Source organism: Phocoena sinus, chromosome 6 (genome assembly GCF_008692025.1).
Source record: "Phocoena sinus isolate mPhoSin1 chromosome 6, mPhoSin1.pri, whole genome shotgun sequence".
Taxonomy (NCBI): Eukaryota; Metazoa; Chordata; class Mammalia; order Artiodactyla; family Phocoenidae; genus Phocoena; species Phocoena sinus.
The window spans coordinates 34,481,865-34,494,260 of record NC_045768.1 but is presented as its reverse complement, the minus strand read 5'-3'; the positions used below and the strand labels follow the sequence as shown (position 1 = coordinate 34,494,260).

The following is a 12,396-nucleotide window of genomic DNA, read 5'->3' as shown; positions in this document are numbered from 1 at the left end:
GCAGTCCCCTTTATGGCACAGTGCTCTGTGGGAGCTTGGGAAGTGACGTTCTCCTCTGCAGGGCTTGTGCTCTCCAGTGCGCAGGCCCCAGCTGGCCCGCCTCACTCCCTCTTTGCCCACCTGGCACCTGCACTAGTAGAGTCTGCTCTCTTTGCTCTAAGTGACCTCCTCCCCACCCAGAAAGGTACCTCATGCAGGGGGCACAGTGGGAGACTTGGAGCCCCCAAGGATGAAGGGAGGGTGTATGACAGGGAGGGTGGGGCTCAGAGAGGAAAGAAGAAATCTAGGAATCCTGGAAGTCAGTTTCATCTCCTGCATAAAATTGCCTCCATCAGTTCAAAGCCTTCCGTGAGACTGGAGGGAGTCCCTGGGGTTACCTTTTCCTCCCTGATGTAGCCATTCTGCCGAAGCTTGTGCAGTGATGGTGGGAGGTAAAAAGCATCAGGGGAAATGAGGCTTTTAGGGGTCACTGGGTTTTAGTTTTTCTTTCCCTCCTTAATTCTCATTACGACCTCCTTCAAAAGGTAAATACAAATGCCTGGGGTACTCAGGAAATGCTTCATTCAGCCGGAAGGCTCCACAGAGATTTTTACAACAGGAGTCAGATTTCATCCAAATGACACTTCATTTTTTTTTAGTTGGGCATAAAGGGAAGACCTAGATATAAGTCCCAATCTTGTCTTCACGACTTTGTGATCTTACACAGGTTAGTATCTCTGAGTCTGTTTCACCGTCTGTAAAATGAGATCACAACACTGGCCTGCCATGCGGAAGTACTGTAGGGTGAGAAGTATGTGAAGTGCCTGGTATAACCCTGGCTCATGATAGGAGTAGAGACAATGGTAGTAACATAAATAGATCAGGAACATAGCAGATGCTACAGCCCGAGAACTGTGATTGTCATTATTAGCTATTGCTGTTGCTTGCTCTCTATCTTGGCAACATTTGACTTGTAGGAAAATAATATTGACACTACTCATAAGTACCTATTTTAAGATGGCATGTCCTCTTTTCTGTTGTGTTTTCTTTTCAGGCTATAAAGTGCTGTTTAGCAGATCTTCCACAGTCTATTGGCATGTGGACACCAGATGCTGTGCTTTGGCTAAGAGATTCTGTTTTGAATTGCTCAGACTGTAGCATTAAGGTTAGTTATCTTACTGGTCTTGATAAAAGGGGGCTGTCAGCCAGAAGGACTCACTTTTTTTTTTCCCACTTGTTTTTGTGAAAGAATTTTATCTTACTGTAAACTGATGCTTTCACCTCTGACACACTTTTATAGTCAAGAGGTTGGTTACATGTGTTGCTATAAGATATCTGATGGTTTAATTTTTATTTAAGAATATATCCTATATCTCCAGTGTTACTTTTAAACCCTTTATATAATTTTTTGATTATTAATAAGGTAGCAGGTAGTTCCGTGCTCCTATTTTGCTCCATGATAAGGAGTTAAGTCTGCAACAGAGGACTATGTATCTCTTGATAAATGTTTCTAAAGACCATTTAAATAAGTCCGGTATTGCTTTCTTTTATCCCTAAAGTAAAATGGATTATAAACAAATATTTGCTTGTAATCTTGGTTTTTGTCTCTTCCTAAAACTTATTTAAACTGCTTTATTTCTTTCACTAGCGTGTTTCTTTTTCACACTCTTGCATCTTCATATCAAAAACACTGCTCATATTTCCAAGAATAGAAATGTAAGATAATATTTCTCTATTTTAACTGATGTAAATAGTGTTATCATTTTATATAAGCATTTAACAATGTTAGCACTGAAATGTCCTTGAGAAATATCTTCATGAAGACCTCCCACTTACTCGAGCCCACACTGATTTTCCTATCTTCATTCTCCTCTAGGGTTTATCATGTGCAATCACACAGTTATATACCATTTTATATTCTTCAATTGCCACATGAATATTGTTTTCTCAGCTACATTTTCAGCTCCTAAAGCCAGGGTATTGGGTAGTCAATAAAAATCTTTTTAATGGTTGATTTTTGAAATGGTGTTTCTGTACCATAAATATCAAAATGAATTAGCAGTCAGTACTTCATTAGCCCTCCAAAGAATGAATTTAAATAGACTCCTCTTGCTAGGAGAAAAGCTTTTAAAGTAAATTACTTTAGAAGGATTGCCTTGCTGGCGTCTCCTTGTCTTCATGCCTGTGTTCCTGCCTTTCATTTCTAGCCCAGTTTGGTAAAAGATAGATGTGGCTAGAAGTGTCTCATTTTTGTTATTCCTAAGATAAACCAGAGGAGTTGATGAGAAGAATTAACAGTCACCCAGCCCTTTGGGACACACAGTCCAGTTATCAACGTGTGGTGCTCCCATACAGACATTCACCCCTCTGACAGAAAAAGGTAGCCAGGTGATCAGAGGTCTCCTAGGCGAAAGGTACAAAATGGTGACTATAATTTTGGCCTATTCAGTGGAGCTTTCTTCCTCTTTTTCTCCCAAGGTCCCTCTCCTCTCATGTAACTGGGGGAAAGGGAGAGGGGTGAGAGCAGATATTAGGACCAAACAAGGACTTTGGACCAAAGATCCCAAAGGGTATGGTGAAGGTCAAAGCTTTTTCTTTCCCTTCCCTGTCTGAGGGTACACCAGCGTTAAGCAGAATTCTTACAGGACATTTTGCCATTTTTATTATTTTTTATTGTTGAAGTTGGATGATGAGCCCATGGGGATTCATTGGGTTACTCTTTCTTCTTTGAGTGTTTTAACATGTCATTAATATAAAAAAATTACTCATGATATATAGAATCACTTCCTCTCAGTGATAATGACCTCTAGCCAGTCATAGATATTCTCAGTTTTTGGAGGTTAGTAAATTTTTCATTTCCACAAGCTTGCCGCTGGTTTCTAGACTACTTGGACCTACGAGCTTATTCATTGCTACAGCTGTGATAGATAATTCATCTGACCTCAAATAAAATGATTTTAGCAAGTTGGGTTCTTTGCAAAATGCTGTTTTATAATATTTAAAGTTAATATTATAACCACCTCAGAATTCAGCGTGAACTTGGATTTCTTTAAGTTGGTTTTGTGTGTTTTCCAAAGGTGACAAAAGTGGATGAAACCAGAGGGATGGCACATATTTATTTATTTACCCCCAAGAACTTCCCCGACCCTCACCGCAGTATCAATCGCCAGATCACAAACGCAGACTTGTGGAAGCATCAGAAGGATGTGTTTCTGAGTGCCATATCCAGTGGAGCTAGCTCCCCCAACAGCAAGAGTGCAAACACCTCCATTGTGGGCAACACTGGAGAGAATTTCAGAAAGAGCCTCTCGGATATCCTCAAAAAGTCGTTGGTAGACCATACCAGCTCTTTCTCCATGGAGGAGCTGCCACCTCCTGTCCACTTGTCCAAGCCAGGGGAACACATGGATGTGTACGTGCCAGTGGCCTGTCACCCGGGCTACTTTGTCGTCCAGCCGTGGCAAGAGATACATAAGCTGGAAGTTCTGATGGAAGAGATGATTCTTTATTACAGTGTGTCTGAGGAGCGCCATGTGGCAGTGGAGAAAGACCAAGTGTATGCTGCAAAAGTGGAAAATAAGTAGGTCCTTGGACAGACAGAGCCTTTTATTCTCCTCCTAAGAAAAACGTGTAGAATGATACCAAGAGTCCTTAATCCCTGCAGGGGGACTTGGAACTGCACAAATGGGAATTTTGAATGTGAAATAAGACCAATGAATTGTGCAATTTTCTTATATTTGAAATGATGCCATTTATCTAAAAATCGAATGACCCTAGTCCTCTTAAAAACCTCATTATATCTAAAGTGAATGTTTAAATATTTTTTCTACTTTCCTATGAGAAAAATATTTTTTTATTTAAGAAATAATGTTTTTTATTTAATGACTTTCTAAATTTTAAAAATAAAATGTTTAGGGGCTTCCCTGGTGGCGCGGTGGTTGGGGGTCCGCCTGCCGATGCAAGGGACGCGGGTTCGTGCCCCGGTCCGGGAGGATCCCACGTGCCGCGGAGCGGCTGGGCCCATGAGCCATGGCCGCTGAGCCTGCGCGTCTGGAGCCTGTGCCCCGCAACGGGAGAGGCCACAGCAGTGAGAGGCCCGCGTACCGCAAAAATAAATAAATAAAATAAAATGTTTAGGGCTTCCCTGGTGGCGCAGTAGTTTAGAGTCTGCCTGCTGATGCTGGGGATGTGGATTCGTGCCCCGGTCCGGGAAGATCCCACATGCCGCGGAGCTGCTAGGCCTGTGAGCTATGGCCACTGAGCCTGTGCGTCCAGAGCCTGTGCTCCGCAACAGGAGAGGCCACAACAGTGAGAGGCCCGCGTACCGCAAAAAAAAAAAAAAAAAAAAAAAAGTACAAGAAAACAAAGTCAGCCAACCAACATAACCCTTGTTAAACTACTTACGTATTTCTTCTAGTTTTTTTCCTATACATATTTATACAATTGGTATATTACTATATATAATTTCATACCTACTTTTTCACTTAACATAATTCTGTGAACACTTTTCCATGTGATGAGATTTCTTCATAAACATTTTAATGGCTAAATATTCCATCATATAGAGAAATCATAATTTACTTATCACTTTCTTTTGTAGGTTTTTTTCTCCCAGATTTTTCACTGTTACAAATAATGTTAAACTTAAATCTTTGTTCGGCTCTCTGATTATGTATTTATGAGATAGATTCCTAGAAGAGAAGTCACTTGTTTAAAGATTACAGGATTTTTGATGTATGCAGTCAGTTTCTTTCTAGAGAACTTGTGGCACCCTTTATAAGGTGCAACAGTGTCTATTTCACTGCTCTTTGGCCTCTGGACAGTGAGAATCATAATTCCTTACATTTGTTTTAGCACTTTCAGTCTGTTTTCTTACGTTCGCACATTTGGATCCACACTCTCCTCTCCTGAAGCCCCCAGGATGTGCTGGTTCCAACCCAAGGAAGCCCAAGTTCCTCAAGCTATACGCTCACTCCGGGAAGCCCTGGACAATGGCACAAGCTACCCGCTCCCCCTTCCCTTTGCCAACTTTCTTAGGGGAAATGTGCCAGCTTGTTTGACAATGCTGAACAAAAAGAACAATCTCTCCCCCTACCCTCCCTGTCCCAACACACAGACATACATACACACCCCCCAAAACTCAACTTGAAAGGTCAACTGCTTATTTTTTTTCTATAAAATGCTTTCATTCATTCTTTTGTTTGTTTGTTTGTTTTGCGGTACGCGGGCCTCTAACTGCCGTGGCCTCTCCCGTTGCAGAGCACAGGCTCCGGACACGCAGGCTCAGCGGCCAAGGCTCACGGGCCCAGCCGCTCCGCGGCATGTGGGATCTTCCCAGACCGGGGCACGAACCCGTGTCCCCTGCATCGGCAGGCGGACTCTCAACCACTGCGCCACCAGGGAAGCCCCTCATTCATTCTTAAGATAGCAAGTACAGGCATTTATAAAATTTTGTTATTTTTATGGGAGGAAAAAAACTAATTTTCAACACTTAAAAGTGAAAAGTATAATAGCTCTCATTCTAAAAAGCATTCAACTTATATGTCATAAGCTTTTCATCTTTAAAAAATATTTTTACTATGTCATGTTATTTACAATCATAAGCATAAATGGGTTCCAATTTGCCTCATCAGAACTCTTTGTTATTGGATAGTTTAATCTCAGTTAAAGCCAAACTAATGCTAACTCTTATCTGAGGAGCAGATTAATGATGATTAGTGGTGGGGAGGTGCCACTTGGAGGGAAGGATCATGTGAAGATCTCTGAACACCGGAGATCTGTAGTGTGGGACTTCAGACTCCAACCCTACTCCCCCATGGATTGAACAGTTCTGCCTCAGGACTCTGGGGCTTTAATCAGTTAATTTGTCCCAGATAATCAAGGGATGTCTTATATATGGGAACAGATTATCTGATATTTTTTGAAACTTTATGAACTGAATCAATGTAAAGTGTTCAGAGCTTCTGTCTTGCTTACAACCCAGGACTATTTACTAAACCTTGTTCCCAGCTCTGGTAAGTTAAGATTTAGGAATTTCAGGTACAGTTTTGATTACAGTGATTTCCAAATCTATCCCAATTTAAGAATAACCTGGGCAGCCTATTAAAAATGCAGATTCCCCTTCCTCACTCCAGGCCTCCTGAGTCAGAATCTCTGGCAGTAGAACCCCAGAATCTGTGTTTTAAGTAAACTCTCCAGGTGATCCATATGTAGCCTTGCACTGAAATTGGTAATGTTGTCAAAACTGAAGCCTTTATTTAAGCTCTTAGTTTTGAAAGTTGAAAGCTAAATAGGAATGCAACACATAGGTTTCCTGATGGTTCTCTCCTCACAGCTCTGTACCTCTTATTTATAGACTAAAAGCACAGACCATCAATCATTTGCCTTGTACAGTTTAAAGACAGTGATATTGGTGGAAACCAAATGTTTTTATCTCCTTTTACACTTATATGAATTAGCAACCTGCACCATACTGGCATTTCCACATATGGAAATTTCTCTTCAAATTAATCTAAAGTTCTTATCTGCACAGCTTATCTTCATTTTAAGAATACTTATAATAATGGCTGCCATTTGCCAGCTGCCTGTTATATGCCAAATTAATGTGTTAGGCACTTCATATGTATTATTTCTGCAAGTAAATTAAAGCTAAACATTACACATGAGATAATTGAGGCACAGAGAGGTTAAATAAAGAGCCCAGAGTTAACATGACTGAAAAATGGCTCAGTGGGACTCCAGCTCAGGTCTGTTTGGCCCCCAAAGGTCAGGTCTGTTTGGCCCTCAGGTCATGTACTTATTATGATACCTTTCTGTGTCCCTGTTGTCTCTGTGATTCATGGGTAATTGCTTGCTTCACTTTGGGCTTATCTGAAGGTTTCTAGAGTTCCTCCCAGAACCCCCCAATTATATACAGTGTTTGAAGTTGGCCTCTTCGTAGCTTTTTTTTAAAAATAAGTTTATTTTATTTATTTTTGGCTGCATTGGGTGTTTGTTGCTGCACATGGGCTTTCTATAATTGCGGTGAGCGGGGGCTACTCTTCGTTGCAGTGAGCAGGCTTCTCACTGCGGTGGCTTCTCATGTTGCAGAGCACGGGCTCTAGGCACGCGGGCCTCAGTAGCTGTGGCACGAGGGCTCAGTAGTTGTGGCTCGTGGGCTCTGGAGCGCAGGCTCAGTAGTTGTGGCGCACGGGCTTAGTTGCTCCGCGGCACGTGGGATCTTCCTGAACCTGTGTCCCCTGCGTTGGCAGGTGGATTCTGAACCACTACACCACCAGGGAAGTCCCGAAACCATTCTTATTAAAGATATAGAGCTCATTACCGAGTCCAGTGGCTTCTATTAACTCAATCCTAGTTGACCTCCCTGTAACATGGGATGCTTTACACTACTTGGTTTCTGCAGTACCACTCTTTTCAGGACCTCCTGCTGCCACCTACCTTCTATTCCTCAGTCTCCTTTTACTGGGTAACCTTCCTTTGCCTTAAATTTTTGTGTTTCCCAGGATTCTGTCCTCACTTCACTTTTTTCCAAACATTCTCTGCTGAAGCATTCTCATTCTCTCTCATAGCTTCATAAACTACCTTTATTTTGATGACCTTCCCCCCTACCAACTCTAATCTGTATCTCCTGCTTCAGCCATTCTCCTGAGCTCCAGACCTTTGGTCCAGATGCTACCTGGATAGCCCTAAAGTATCTTGCCTGGAAGTCCCTGAATTAATGCATTCTCCATACCTGGTCCCGCTTGCTTCTCTCTTTCCATCTTCCACACATGGACCTTGTCCCCAAAGTATGGCCATTTCCTGTCTCCCCGTCAGAGTGAAGGGATCTGCCAGCCTTGTCCTGATTGTGCTCTGTGGCACTGTTTCCTCCTGCTTAGTGGTGGTTTTCCTTTATTAGCTCCGTGAGGCCTGTAAAAGGGTATTGAGTGAACAAATTCCATCAAATGAGCCAGTGACAAAGCAGAGAATAGTAACCTTTGGAAAAAAAGAAGCAGTCTCTTTAAAAACTTCTACAACAGCATAGTTTTATATTTTAGTAAATAACATTTGTATTAATTTTCCTTTTTATCAAAAAATGTTGCCCTTAAAGCAGGTGTTGACTTTGTGCGTTTTTTTCTTCCTTTTTACTCCAATGCACATCTAGGTGGTACAGGGTGCTTTTAAAAGGAATCCTGACCAATGGACTGGTGTCCGTGTATGAGCTGGACTATGGCAAGCACGAATTAGTCAGCATAAGAAAAGTGCAGCCCCTGGTGGACATGTTCCGAAAGCTGCCGTTTCAAGCAGTCACAGCTCAACTAGCAGGTAACTTCTGGGGAATTTGGACTCATGACACAACAGTAGTATATATTGTCGTTTTGTCCTGGGTACAGAATCATTGGCCTATTGATAATTTTTTTTTTTTTTTTTTTTTTTTTTTTTTTGTGGTACGCGGGCCTCTCACTGCTGTGGCCTCTCCTGTTGCAGAGCACAGGCTCTGGACACTCAGGCTCAGCGGCCATGGCTTATGGGCCCAGCCGCTCCGCGGCACGTGGGATCTTCCCGGACCGGGGCACGAACCCGTGTCCCCTGCATCGGCAGGCGGACTCTCAACCACTGCGCCACCAGGGAAGCCCTATTGATAATTTTTAATGATCTCTCAAGGTCATGCCCTTCCACTATATCTGTTTCTGTTTTTCCATATGCCTTTCTGTCTCTGGTTTCATGTATGAGTATTTTTCTAAAACTGTAATCTTCGTACAGGTACAGTATTGCATTCTGCTTTCACACTATTACTTTTTGGGTGGTTGTTTGATGGTCCTGATAACAATTCTTAATAGCTGCAAAATATTCTGTTTAATTATTGTTTCCCTATTGTTGAACATTTAGGTTGTTTACACTTTTATTGTAGTATTGAGGAAAAAACCCCACAGCTACATACATTAGCCAAAACAAGCAAATGGAAACCATGAGACAAATAACCAACAGGAGAACATTGCGCGATTAAGATTTCATAATTTATTGCAGGAATTATAATGCATCTATGTAATGGACTTTCACAATTATAAAACATTCCTGGGTCGTAGAATATGACCATTTTCATGGCCAAATCAGTTTCCACTTGCATTGCAACTAACAACACACAAGTGTGTGATTTCACCACACTCACACCAGCCTGTTGACTGTCATAAAATCTGAGGAGCTGAGTTAATAGGTGTAGAGTGGTACTTCTTTATGATACTGTCTGATGAGATTTGTTTTATCTTCTGTGAAGGCAGTGCAGATATCTGTGTGCCCTCTACCAGTAGGTAGCATGGGTGCCTAGCTGAAACTCCACCCAGAGAGCTGTCGCCGTGAGCAGAGGGTGCGGAGGCCAAGAGGGATGAGGGGTGCCGACACCTCCAGTTGTCTGGAGGTCCTGCTGTGCTGGGATAGGGCAAGTTATGACCACATGTTCAACCCTCATTCCTCACCCCCCGCTCACCCCATACACTTAGCAGTGGCAGAACTGACTTGATCTCAGAAATGAGAGAAATCATGTATATAAATTCTTCATATTGACAGCGTTTATTGAAGATATATATATGTAGATAGATAGGTAGAGAGAGAGAGAGAGAGAGAGAGAGAGATTGACTTATTTGAAGTATTTTCCAGTTTCTTTGTGTCTCCTACTAGAACTCAAAGGAAGCTCCCATGGTAGACAGATATGAACCAAAAATGGCATCTTACACATGGCATGACTACCACTGATCTGCTTTGAACTCAAACTTCTAAATGGTTTCTTCAGAATTAATGGCTACATTTTTCATTTTCACTTTTTAACGTTCAGGTTTTTCTAACAACACATTTTGTTAAACATGACAATCAGACGGCCCAGTGAAGGGGTCTCCGTGAGGGAGGATCGCATGGCTCCATCATCCCCACCCCGGCTTCGTGGCCACAGTCACTGGTGTTCCCTGTGCAGGGGACTCTACAGCCGCTTCATTTCACTGAACTCGTGCCAGTGCTGGGAGGTTCAGACTCTGTTACAGTCACTGAAGCAGCAGCTTATAGACAGTTCTAGGCTTCTCTCATGGGAAATTCTTAGTGATCAAAGAATTTAGCCCACTCACTACACCGAAAAGTCTTTTAAATTACATGTGAAACTCCCAGACCTTCATCACTATGGGGCATAATTTATATATCTAATCTAACATATGTGAACTTAATTTATGTTAGTTAATAATACTTCTTGAAAAATACATATTCTTGTCTCAGTTTTGTTTTAAAACCTAATTCAGAATTCTCTAACTTGAGCTCTCAAGTTTAAAAGTCATGGGGATTTAGAAATGCATGGGACTTAAAATTCATCTGGTCCAACCACTTTATTTTACAAGAAGTAAACTGAGGCCTGAGAAATCAACTGGTTTCCTCACGATCATACCATTTGATAGAGGAAGAGCTGGGAATAGTAACTGAGTCTCCAGACTTTCATTCCAGTGCTTTTACCATGGTGATGTATGTAATTTAAAATACTGTTGGGCTTCCCTGGTGGCGCAGTGGTTGAGAGTCCGCCTGCCGATGCAGGGGACACGGGTTCATGCTCCGGTCCGGGAAGATCCCACATGCTGCGGAGCGACTGGGCCCGTGAGCCATGGCTGCTGAGCCTGCGCGTCCAGAGCCTGTGCTCTGCAATGGGAGAGGCCACAACAGTGAGAGGCCCCCGTACCACAAAAAAAATAAAATAAAATACTGTTAAGTGTATTAATTCTTCTTCTTCTTCTTTTCTTTTTTTTACTATATCTGGTTCATCAGGGAAAAAAATCTGTAAATAAGAGAAATGTCATTGATATTGATATTTCATTCTCCATCAGTCTATATCTACATATACTTTACGGAAATGGGCAGTCATTATTATAACTTCATTTTATATCACAGCATTAAATCTCAAATGAAATTTGTGTCTGTAGGTGAAGGTTTACAGAAATAACCCCATTCAGAATAGAAAAACTGTAAGCAAGACTATTGTAAGATTCTTCAGCATCTGTTTTTCAGTTAGGCAAGTCTAAGCTGGTGTGTTTAACTACTTTGGGACTATTTAAAGAGTTTTCCATTATAACGGGTCAAAGAAAGGCTCATTTGACCCCTCATTGATCTGCAAACTCCCTTCCTCTTAGGAGTGAAGTGCAGCCAGTGGTCTGAGGAGGCTTCGATGGTGTTTCGAAATCACGTGGAGAAGAAACCTCTGGTGGCATTGGTGCAGACAGTTATAGAAAACACTAACCCTTGGGACCGGAAAGTAGTGGTCTATTTAGTGGACACGTCATTGCCAGACACAGATATCTGGATTCATGATTTTATGTCAGAGTATCTGGTAGAGCTTTCAAAAATCAATTAATCACTGCTTCTGAGACCCTGACAACTAATTCAGATTTTTTTTAGCAATAACAAAATGTAGTAGGCTTTAAAAAAAAAAAATCTTACCTCTGCTACATGGCTCTGACTGCTGTGCGGGATTGAAAAGAATATGTTTGTGTTTGATGAAAGATATTTAACAAGTTTTGTTCTAACAGAGTTGACTTTTCAAAGAGAATTGCACTTGGATTATTACTATAATATTAGAATAAAATGTTTATCAACACAAAAGCTGACTATCTTATCATTTCTAGGCTTTATGATCTTAAGGTGAAGAGTTTCCCTTTCTATGCATGTTGTCTTCCTTGTGGTGCTCGGTTCACAAAAGCTGACTATCTTATCATTTCTAGGCTTTATGATCTTAAGGTGAAGAGTTTCCCTTTCTATGCATGTTGTCTTCCTTGTGGTGCTCGGTTCTTCTCCAGTTAGACTGAGAATTCCGTGACTTAACCCTACCCTGGGGTAGTGATGGGTCCCAAAGCAGGTGCTCACCACACCATGTGAAGTCTCTCCCGAGTCTTTACCCCATCAGCATTGCTAGTGGTGCTGCTGGAGGAACAGCCCAGGCAAACCAGCACGTCCTGATCACCCCAGATCACCCCAAATCTTGGGTGGCTTATTGCCCAGAGAGTCTGGACTGAAAACGCAGGCCTTTACAGTCTCCCTGCCCAACCTCCCTGTTTACTACTCCTTGCGCCAGCCACACTGGACCTTCCCAAACCCCACGCATGTTCATCTAGGACTACTGATACTCTAAAGGAAGCCTCACTTCCCTCCAGACCACTCTTATTCTTTTCCCTCAGACTGCAGCTCATTTTCTCCCCACCATTTTTGTTTGTCGGTATCCTCCCTGACCTCCCAGTCTGTCCATGAAGCCTTCCCTGGTGCCCCTCCTACTGCACTGTACTTTGTGCCCCTCGTGCTGCCCAGATCTCACTGAGCTCCATAGCATATAACTAGTTGTCTGTGCCAGTCACCCCAACTAGACTGTGAGCTCCTTGAGGGAGGGAGGGGTCTTAGTCATCTCTCTATCCAGTCATATCC

General features: G+C 42.3%; 1 protein-coding gene across 2 annotated transcripts in view; it reads left to right on the top strand.

Annotated features, from left to right (window-relative positions):
* Window positions 1-11,584, top strand: part of TDRD7 (tudor domain containing 7) — an 89,827-nt gene extending 78,243 nt beyond the window's left edge. Inside the window, exons 14-17 of one of the 2 annotated variants that reach the window (XM_032635307.1) lie at window positions 1,034-1,144; window positions 3,057-3,559; window positions 8,123-8,283; window positions 11,115-11,584. In XM_032635307.1, coding sequence (XP_032491198.1) covers window positions 1,034-1,144; window positions 3,057-3,559; window positions 8,123-8,283; window positions 11,115-11,335 — 996 coding nt within the window. In that variant the 3' untranslated portion in view covers window positions 11,336-11,584. The remainder of the gene's footprint in view (window positions 1-1,033; window positions 1,145-3,056; window positions 3,560-8,122; window positions 8,284-11,114) is intronic. The other variant, XM_032635306.1, reaches the window with a different exon arrangement.
* The last annotated feature ends 812 nt before the right edge of the window (window positions 11,585-12,396 follow it).